Below are 10840 nucleotides of genomic sequence, written 5' to 3' on the forward strand. Positions count from 1 at the left end.
GAGTGACTTGTTAATGAAGAAGCAATTGTAATTCATTCTAAAACATGTTTCAGTGGAGGATGTGGAATTTGCTGCAATTGAAAACTAAACTGCATATTATGAGTTCAGAATGATTTTATTATGATTTGTAGTCTTGTCATAATCTTTCATGAAATTGCTCTTTTTTAATGATGGCCAGCGTTTCTTTCTTTCATTCTCAACTGAGTATTACAATTGTTTCTGTAGGCATGTTATCCAGCCAGCCTCCTCTTTGGATTTTCACCAGTAGGGTAATCCACAGCAGCTGGGAGCAATGAGCAGAAATGAAACTTAGGGAGGTCAATTAAGACCCTGCATGAAGTTTGGGTGGGGCTCTTCAAGGAAACAAATTGCTTTCTGAACGCACAGATACACAGAGAGAAGCACAGATCAGACAGAAGCATGGCGTCTTCTTCCTCCTTCTCAGAAGATCTGACATGTTCGGTCTGTTTAGGTATCTTCACTGATCCAGTAAGTGTCTTCTGTGGACACTCTTTCTGCAGGAAATGCATCACACTTTCTCTGAACTCACTGGCTCGGTGCCCACAGTGTCGGGCGACTGTTCCCACAGACAGGATGGATTTCACAACTAATCACATCTTAAAAAGTCTTGCTGAAAAAGCAAAGGAGAAGGAATCTGGAAAAGACACTGAGGTAAGGTTTTGACTTTAATACATTCTACATTCGCATAACATAGAACGTGACTGTTTATTAGAGGCTAGAAGTCAGTTGTTGACATATTTTATTGACTCCAAAGGCTGCTGTGGGGTTTTGCCCTGAACACCACGAGAAGCTGAATTGTTACAGACTTGTTAAAATAGCCTAATGTTATTGAAACTGGGACTGAAAAAGTAAAATGTGTATGAATAATCATTCCTTAAAAAATGTGTTTGTATGAGAATAATTTCTTTTAAAGATGCATAGAGAATAAAAAAAGGACAGGGTGTATCCAAATTAAATGGTTTTTTTTTTCTTCTGTACATTCAGATATAACTTTTTAAGTATAAAATATTAATGTTCAATTTTGAGTTTAAAAAACCTTTAATGGGAATAATTTGAGTCGTAAAGCAAATAATGAACATTAAATGTGAAATCCTGGCCAATGTCAAAATATCAAAGGATTCAGGCAGCCAGAGTGAATAACTTACTACTCATAAGACAAGCAGCATGTAAAATAATAACAGAAATTAAGTAAACCTTAAGTGTAGTGGACTTTAAATTTCATATTATTTATATGAAATTAATATTAATAATTGACAATTAAACCAGGTTTGTTCAGGTTTAATTGTTGATCTCATGCTGGTTTAGAAGTTGGTATAACTGACATGTAAGTGAAACAAGAAGTTTTTATACATTAAAAAATGCATCTATGTTTTTCTTGCATTATATTTTACATTATTTCAGACTATAAACATTATTTCTGTTCTCTAAATGCAAGTTAAATGAGAGAAATACATTTTATGTATTTATTGTTCACTTGTGTCATAAGTTCAGACATTTATGCACAATAAACATGAGGGGAAAGACCAGGTGATGTCATAACTTGGTGAGCTGCTAACTGGATAATTCGTCATGTTTTAGTGCAATCAAGCCACATCAGTTAGTGCACTTTGATGATGTGTTTAAATGTTGTTTCAAATAACGTGGCTTTAAGGCCACTGAGAATGAAAAAAATCTCCCAAAAAGAAACAAAATCCCAGATAGTAAATCTAAAGAATTGTACATAAAACCTGGGGAACCAAACAAAACAACAAAGAGAAAACAGAAACCTAGAAAGATTTTCAGCTAATAATTCCACTAGGACTAATCAATAACTAAATTAATCACACCTCTGATTGAAATATGTTTGCCAGGTCAGTATTTTGAGGGATGCAAACATTTAAATAATCAGGTGGAGGAGACCTGATTATGGTATTAACATAACAGTACCAGCAGGAGCCAATTTTATGTAAGAAAATATGAATCAATCTGTCTATTTTCACAAATCTAGTCTGTAACCAAATACAGGCTAGATTTGTGAGATCAGAGTATTAAGCTGGGAAGATTTAAAAAATAGAATTATGAGAAATATTACAACTGTATTCTCAAATATTCTGACTTTAGTAACATATTATTATGATTTTATTCTTGTTTTATTTACATTATTCTTGTAATTGCCTTCACAAAAACACCTAATACTATGACTTTATTCTCAGCATATTATGACTTTATTTGATATTATTTTCTTAGTATGGCCCTAATACTCCATTGTTCTAAACAACATTTTATTGTTTATTTAGTATCTAGATTTTCATCTGAAGCCATTATATGAAGGGACTGACCGTGTGATGGACGGCAGACCTGACCAGGGTGTAACTCTAATCCTGCATAGGCTCATAATAATATTCTGACATTAATAATATGTTCTCCCTCCACTTATGCTTGTTATTGAAAATGCAATACAACCAATCAAACACTCAAATGTCGCAATGTGTGTCTTCCAGGTGGCTGGACTCTGTCCTGAACATGAGGAGAAGCTGAAGTTATTCTGCATCACAGACCAGCAGCTAGTTTGCATCATCTGCAGAGATGGCGAGGAGCATGAAGGTCACCAGTTTAAACCAGTTAAAGAAGCTGCTGCGTCGCTCAGGAAACAGCTGGAGATGTTTGAACAATGCACTGCCAACGATATTCATGCTGTAGAACGTCTCGCTGATGCACAAAAGGACGAAATGTTTAAAACCAGAGTCAGATCTCAGCGGCTGTTGGCTCGGATCAGCAAGCAGTTTGAGGAGATGCATCAGTTTCTGAGGAGGAGAGAAAATGAGATAAAGAGCGAGCTGAAGCACAAGGAGGAAGACAACGTTGAGAAAATGAGAGAGACTTTCCAAGCTACAGCCGTGGCTTTGTCTGAGAGCAGAGAGCTGAAGGAAAAAGTCTCCACGGTTCTGAAAATCACAGAATCGGAACGGTTCTTAAAGAGCTGGGCAGAGGGGAAGAGCAAGGGGGCGCTAGAGCATGTGTTCAGGCCCAGAGTGAATGAACTCCAAGTGGTGGAGTCTTCTCTCTCACTGGGGCCGTATGAGAGCCACCTGCAGTTCTTCATGTGGAAGGAGATGCTTCAGGTGATCCAGCCCCGGGCAGCACTGCTGACGCTGAAACGCGACAGTGAGGATGTGGTCGTGTCTGATGATGGGAGAAGTTTGTTCTGTAAACCCAAAACACACCAAGCCTTCAGATACTCCAAATCACAATCTACATATTTTGACACTGTTTTTGAGAGGCAATATTTGCATCATCTGTCTGCTTTTGGAGCTTCACCCAGTTTTCCGTTTCATGGATCTAGTTACTACAGCCAAAACCCTTCTGAAGCCTTCTGTGGCTTCAGCGCTTCTGGCGCTGAAGCCACAGTAAACTTACAAAGTGCATCCAGTGTCCGTGAGTTCAGAGCCGGGCAGCATTACTGGGAAATTGAGGTTGGCAGCAGAAACTATTGGGAACTGGGGGTAATGCATAATCTCCTGAAATATGATGGAGTAAAATATGCCATATGTGGCCCAAATGTCACCACAGATCTAGAGTTTGGAAACGGACCCAGAAAGATTGGGGTTTACTTTAACTGCTCTTCTAAAGAGCTCTCCTTCTATGACGCAGACACCATGACACACATCCACTCTGTGAGCGCTGTCTGTGTGACCACGCCAGTGTCCGCACAGATTAAAATCCAACACATGGAGCCGGATCATAGTCCTGTCACTGTCTGCTGGTACTGAGCAGCACTGCAGTTCAGCAGAAATCACTGGAAGTTGAGCTGAAAAGTACAGAACTGGATCAAATATGATTTAGATTTATACAAACTTTGTTTGTTTTGAAATATTCTCATATTGGTAGTAGGAGTGTTTGAGATCTGCTTGTAAAAAAATATTTCCCCACAGCCATGCATTCTTGTCTCAACAGATGAGTAATGTACAGACAGGCTTTTGTAAATAATAATGCAATAGAAAATATGTCAGATGTATTTGATTCTTACTGAGATTTGGAGAGAGAGAAAATATAAGATGATTGTCTTCGCAATCTGAGAGTCAGTCGAAATGGTTTTTATTTATTTCATTATTTCATCTTCCATGCAGCGTTTGATGGTTAACAACCGACAAGAAATAAATCATCTGAGCTTCAGGCGAAATTTATTATCTGTTGATGAAAAAGGTATATTGAATTGTGAATCTTTCTGGATTATATATTTTTTGCATGAAGGTTTTATAAGCAGCATGAAGTTATTTTCTACTCTCATGATTATTGCTAGAAACTTTTTTTTTTTTTTCCCCCCCACTTGCCTTCAACTTTTTTGAGATTAGAAAAGTAAAATGGATTACTAAAGTGTTTTTATTGAAGTCATGATGTAATTCTACCAAAATGCTTTTAAAAATACAGTTTGAAACACAGAATAGAAATAAAAGATTTATTGTACATTTTTTAAAACTTGAGATTTTGTCTCACTGGGATATTGAGTTTGACTAGATGTATTTATCTTGATGTCTAAAACGCCATCATCATTTAACATTGAGACAAACATAATGTCTTAGAAGAATATGTTTGAACTTTTTCTGAACATGTTCTGTGTCTTCTTTGTATACAAATGAATAAATTTGTTCACATATTATCACATTTGGTCTGCTTTGCTTTTCTTTCCTGAAACTCATCAGATATTTAATAATATTGGGATTCTTTTAATTTGACTTATTACTAATTTAATACATTCATGACCTATTCTAAAACTCACTACTGAAAAAAATGTTCTATTGTTTTTACTTTATCAACATGTGGTTTCACTAATGTTCCTTGTCTTTGGTATGATTGGACTCTGGTGTTGTTAGTTGGTTTTATGCTTGTTTTGTTGAAACAATGCCTCCTGCTTATACTCCGTGTTCACAACTCGTGTTTTTAAAACTCAAAAATAACTCAAATTATCAAGATATATTTAATAATCCCATCAAAAAAACCCTGTGACTGTGCAATTTTTCCAAATTCTCATTTGGTGTTTCAAACATGATTCAAACATTTAACAAAGACAACACATTCACATAAAAAGCATGGTGTTGCCAACTGAAAATGTTCTACATGAAAGCTGGTGGTTACAGGTTTGCCACCAGGGGGCAGCAGGATACAAAATATGTTTACAGCTCTGTGACTAAAAACAATGAAACAAAGTGCTACCATCTGACATTACCTTCTAAATAATAGGAAAAAGAATATATTTGTGCTGCCTATTCAGAAAAATACTAGCCTGAGATTTTTAAATATTGTCTAATTTCACTATAATCACTGTTGCTTTCCTTTCCTCACTGCCAGGAATGCAATAATCATTCACATCAGCATTATCAAAATCCTTTTTGTCAGTTTGTTAATCTGATGGATTCATCACCTGCCCCATGATGGGCTGGCCCCCTTTACACCAGCAGGGTGTACTCCGTGTGGTGGAGTAGTGGGTGGAGTAAAGGTAGACTACAACCAATGACCGCTGTAGATAGGCATGATACTAAAGGACCGTCATGATGCAGCAGTGAAGAAAAAGATCACATCACAGGAGCTGGATGCTACGACCATGACGAGGCTGTAGCCAGATCATGAAGAAAAAATGAACAGTCTGTCTTGAAAATCCCTAAGACCAAGAAATATGACAAATATGAATGTTAAGTGATTCATGCTGTATTACCTTCAGTCTAGAGAAGCCTGGTAGGAAGCTGATGTGTTTTTAGTTGACTTTTTTTTTATGTGAAATTAAACTAGTGAATTAAAATGGACTGTGGTCACCACTAAATAAAGATGGTATATAACCATATTTACCAAAAAAATTTTTTTGAGCTCGTGCTCAATAGGAAACGATACGTTTCTACAAAAGTCCTGTTATGCAAATTTTAGTCCGTTGGCATAGAGTACCCGCTGCCATTTCAAATCCAATTCAACATGAGAAAAGTCAACTAAAACCACATCTTCTTCCTACCAGTCTTCTCTAAACTGTAAATGGGTGAAGGAAGGTAGAAAAAGTCTCTCCCTTGGTCAGCAAACAGTGGCGATGCAGGAAGCCTTTGCTATTTGTTGAAAATTGCTGCTTTCATGGATATTGCTGACATTTTTCAAAGACATGGATCTTTTTAGATTTGTATAAATTATAGCCATGTTTTACTGTATGAGAAAGATTTGCATGGGGATTACTGTCTTACTAGCAAAAGAGGCTTAACCACACAAGCATACAAACGTTGATGAAATGAAGGATCTTCATATATTTTTTGTTTTAAAAAGACGTATCAGAAACCACCTCAGGCGGAAAGATCCGCTTTTTCTTTCATCAAACGTGAACTAAAGTGTATTTAGACCCTTTTTGAAATCCCATTTGTGCTGGAGGTGATCAGACATAGAAGGTGTAAAACGTTAGAAGAACAAGAGTAGAATATTTGCCCAATAAAAAAAATGAATCACTCAGATCAGTCACACTCACCCAGTTCCTGCTGCAGACAAGAAGCTTATAGTTCAGACCAACATGCTTAATTTGGTTTCATCAGATCAGGTTGTTAATTTTGTTGTTTCCATACTCTCTAAGTTGTGTTCTAGCAAGATTTAAGAAGGCTCCCATGTCCAGCTAATCTACCACAGTTAGGAGAATGGAAAAGCAATCATTACCTCTCTGAATGACTCGTTTCCACAAAGAAAACACAGCATTCAGATCTGGGGAGGGATCAGTTCTAGGCTTAGTATCCAAATGATGAAGATCAGAGTGCTTTTAGTTAGGTTAAGAACTGCTGGAATTTGTTTGTAACCTACCAAAGACTTGAGGTTTCAAATAATTGAGTGACTTGTTAATGAAGAAGCAGTTGTAATTCATTCTAAGTCATGTTTCAGTGGAGGATGTGGAATTTTCTGTAATTGAAAACTAACCTGCATATTGTGAGTTCAGAATGATTTTATTATGATTTGTAGTCTTGTCATAATCTGTCATGAAATTGCTCTTTTTTAATGATGGCCAGTGTTTATTCTCAGCTGAGTACAGTGAACCCTCGTTTTTCGCGGCGGTTACATTCCAAAAAGAACCCGCGCGAAATCCGCGAAGTGGGAACCTTTATTTTTTTTTACAATTATTATACAATGAAATACTCCATAATACATTGAAACCAAAGAACAAAACCTTTTTACAGGTCCAAACATTTGTTTAACAAATAAAATGTACTGTATAAACATTTTAAATTTATTTTTTTTTTTTTTACAAATAACTACTGTACTGTAAAATAATAATTTTAATACGAACTGAAGGCGGATTCCCGTGCTGAATTGCGGAGATCAGCGCCGCCCCACCGCGACCTGAGTTATTGGATTAGAAAGGGAGAAAATAAAAAATGATTATGAAAAAAAACAAAACAAAGTACAGTAGCACAAATAGTGACTCTGTCATGTTCTGTGTTTTTTCCGTGTATTTATTTAGAGTTTTCTGTGTCCCTGAGTCTTCGTGTTGTCCTGTCCTCCCTTTGATTACTCCCAGGTGTTTCTCATTGCCTGTGTATTTAGTGTCGCCTGTGTCTCTGTGTCTTTGTCGGGTCCTTTTCTAATGTGCGCTCAGTCCTTCGTGTTGTCCATTGGTAAACCAGTTGCTACCGGCGTTGAGCCCTGGCTTCCGCTCAGTCGTGCTGTCTGTGTTTTTGGACTGTTTTGGATTTCTTTTGTTCATTAAATCATCATTATTCACTGCATCCTGGGTCTGCCGCGTCTGCCTCACCACCTCTCACCACCTCATTTCATGACAGACTCACGTGTATTTCACTGCTCTTCTGACTGAGCCGCTGCATCCTGACTCCGCTCTGTAGCGGTTTTATTTTCTTCTAAAGCCCGCGGTGCAGGTGTGTTTTTCTTTCGAGAGAAGAACATAGTTATCGGCAGCTGTTGTCGCTCTTTTTTCTTCTGGGCAAAAAGATTCTTATAAACCGACATGCCACCATCGATTATGTTAAATTTGGCAAACAGTTTTACGTACGTGTACATATTAAACCACAACGTTGTTGACACACAGGTAGAGAAGAAGCGGAGAGACTGTTTAGCCAATCAGAATGCAGAACACAATGCACGATGCAAATCCGTGAAGCAGCCATGGCGTCTGTTTCGTACTCGGAGAAACTGACTTGTTCTGTCTGTCTGACCATCTTCAGCGATCCAGTCAACCTTCCCTGTGGACACTCCTTCTGCAGGCAGTGCATTTCAGAGGTGCTGGTCACACAGCAGCACTGTCCACAGTGTGGGGCAGCTGTAGCACTGGAGGCAGCAAGCCTCCCAACAAGCCTCGTGAAAGGTGAAAGGTGAACCGCGATATAGCGAGGGTTCACTGTATTACAATTGTTTCTGTAGGCATGTTATCCAGCCAGCCTCCTCTTTGGATTTTCACCAGTAGGGTAATCCACAGCAGATGGGAGCAATGAGCAGAAATGAAACTTAGGGAGGTCAGTTAAAACGTTGCATGACGTTTGGGTGGGGCTCTTCAAGGAAACAGGAAGTTACTTTCTGAACGCACAGATACACAGAGAGAAGCATGGCGTCTTCTTCCTCCTTCTCAGAAGATCTGACATGTTCGGTCTGTTTAGGCATCTTCACTGATCCAGTAAGTGTCTTCTGTGGACACTCTTTCTGCAGGGAATGCATCACACTTTCTCTGAACTCACTGGATCAGTGCCCACAGTGTCGGGCGACTGTTCCTACAGACAGGATGGATTTCACAACTAATCACATCTTAAAAAGTCTTGCTGAAAAAGCAAAGAAGGAGAAGGAATCTGGAAAAAACACTGAGGTAAGGTTTTGACTTTAATACATTCTACAATTGCATAACATAGAACGTGACTGTTTATTCGAGGCTAGAAGTCAGTTGTTGACATATTTTATTGCTTTATTGACTCCAAAGGCTGCTGTGGGGTTTTGCCCGGAACACGACGAGAAGCTGAAGTTGTTCTGCGTCACTGATCAGCAGCTAACTTGTATTATATGTAGAGACTGTGAAATACATGAAGGACACAAGTTTAAGCCAATCAAAGAAGCTGCTGCATCAGTCAGAAAGGAGGTAGAGACTCTGGTGGAAAAGGAATCCTCTGACTTCAGTGCCATAGAACGTCTGGCCGAGTCACAGAACAAAGAAATAAGAAAATCCAAAGAGAAATCTCAGAGGCTGAGGATCCAGATTAGCAGCCAGTTTCAGGAGATGCAGCAGTTTTTGAAAAGGAGAGAAGATGAAATTCTGAATGAGCTGACAGAGAAGGAGAATGCTGAGCTTGAGAAGATGAGGGAGAGCTTAAACGTTGTTGAAAAAGCTTTAACTGAAGGCAGAGAGGTTGGGGAACAGATGAAATCTGTTCTGGATATTACAGATCCTGAGAGTTTCCTAAAGAGCTGGCAAGAGAGCAAAATGACACCAAAACCCAACCAGCAAGGATCAAATCTCCAAGTGGTGACCTCTTCTCTCTCACTGGGTCACTATGAGAGCCACCTGCAGTGGTTTGTGTGGAAGGAGATGCTACAGATGATCCAGCCTCAAGCAGAAAAGCTTTTATTTAACAGCCAAAAGCCACCTGATTGGTCCAAATGGTCTGGTCTTTCTAATAACTGCATTGCAATGCAAGGAATGAACTATTTTTCAACATGTACTTGTCATTCTAGCTATGTCAGTTTACTATCACAGTGGCAGTCATACTACAGACTTCAAACTACTTATACAACTAGTGTAAACCAGATCTCACCAGGACCACATTATTGGGAGATAGATGTTGATAACAAGAACTGTTGGACAGTTCAGATACTGAAACATTCCCTGACATGCAAAGATAACAAATACACCACCACTCATAAAAAAGCTAAGAAAGAAGTGAAGTTTGCAAGCAAACCTAAAACAATCGGCTTTTATTTGAACGGCAACTCTCAGGAGCTCCACGTCTTTGATGCAGACACCATGCAGCATGTTTAAATGTTTATTAAACAGTGATTAATCTCTGCTAAAACTCATATTTGATTACAAGCTTTGCCAAAAAGGAAGAACCAACTGGTTCCTAGGTTGAGGGTTACATTTTCATATAGAAACGGGCTGGTCAATTCTGTGCCTAACATGAATTCATCTGTTGAAAAGTGAATTTTCATCTGTTTAGTTTTTCCTCATTTATCAAAGTTATTTCTGTCTGTTTGATCTGAAATATTTCTCTGACAAATCAAATACTGAAAAATTCTCTAAGTGAACAAACATTGCTCCAAGCAGTGTTGAAGTAAATTATTAATGACTATTATTTCATAAAGGTTTTGAATACTTTTGAATACTTTTATTATTAATTACTTTTTACTTTTACTTGATTACTTTTATTATTGGTGTTTATTTATTACCTTACTATTGATTGTTTTACTCATCTTATTACTCATTTAATCTTATTACTCATTTATTCTTTATTTCATTTTATTATATGGTAGATATGTTAAAGGTCACAGTTTCTGACACTGACTGCGGTTTAAAGGTGACAAGTTGTCTGTTCTCTGGAGACTTGTTTTAACAGGAAACTTCCTGACCACAATCTAGCTCACTCAGCAGCCACCGTTAATTGGGGCTCCTGAGCTGCACGGATGCAAGACTTGTGAGTTGAACAGAAGGGCAATAGATAAGGGTTTTTTCTCACTTAACTATCTAAGAATAAACTGTTGATTCTGCAAGTAAACCGCGTACAACAAAAAGTCAGTAAAAGTGTTATATGCAGAAGTGTTTGTGGTTAAGGTGTCAACGCTTCGAGACTGCAGCTGTTTCCACCAGATGACCTGTGTGTCACCTATGCCCTATTGT

The 10840-nt window shown here is 38.1% G+C and overlaps 2 protein-coding genes across 2 annotated transcripts; both read left to right on the forward strand.

The window, feature by feature from the left end:
* The first annotated feature begins 302 nt into the window (after nt 1-302).
* Nucleotides 303-4660, forward strand: LOC116724048 (E3 ubiquitin-protein ligase TRIM39-like). Its single transcript, XM_032569368.1, has 2 exons — nt 303-672; nt 2502-4660. Exons 1-2 carry the CDS (start codon nt 421-423, stop codon nt 3768-3770), a joined length of 1521 nt encoding a protein of 506 aa, XP_032425259.1. The 5' UTR covers nt 303-420; the 3' UTR covers nt 3771-4660.
* Nucleotides 4661-8543: 3883 nt separating this feature from the next.
* LOC116724042 (nuclear factor 7, brain-like) lies at nt 8544-10249 on the forward strand. Its single transcript, XM_032569356.1, has 2 exons — nt 8544-8821; nt 8933-10249. Exons 1-2 carry the CDS (start codon nt 8567-8569, stop codon nt 9983-9985), a joined length of 1308 nt encoding a protein of 435 aa, XP_032425247.1. The 5' UTR covers nt 8544-8566; the 3' UTR covers nt 9986-10249.
* The last annotated feature ends 591 nt before the right edge of the window (nt 10250-10840 follow it).

The sequence above is a fragment of the Xiphophorus hellerii genome, chromosome 1, assembly GCF_003331165.1.
Source record: "Xiphophorus hellerii strain 12219 chromosome 1, Xiphophorus_hellerii-4.1, whole genome shotgun sequence".
Lineage (NCBI taxonomy): Eukaryota > Metazoa > Chordata > Actinopteri > Cyprinodontiformes > Poeciliidae > Xiphophorus > Xiphophorus hellerii.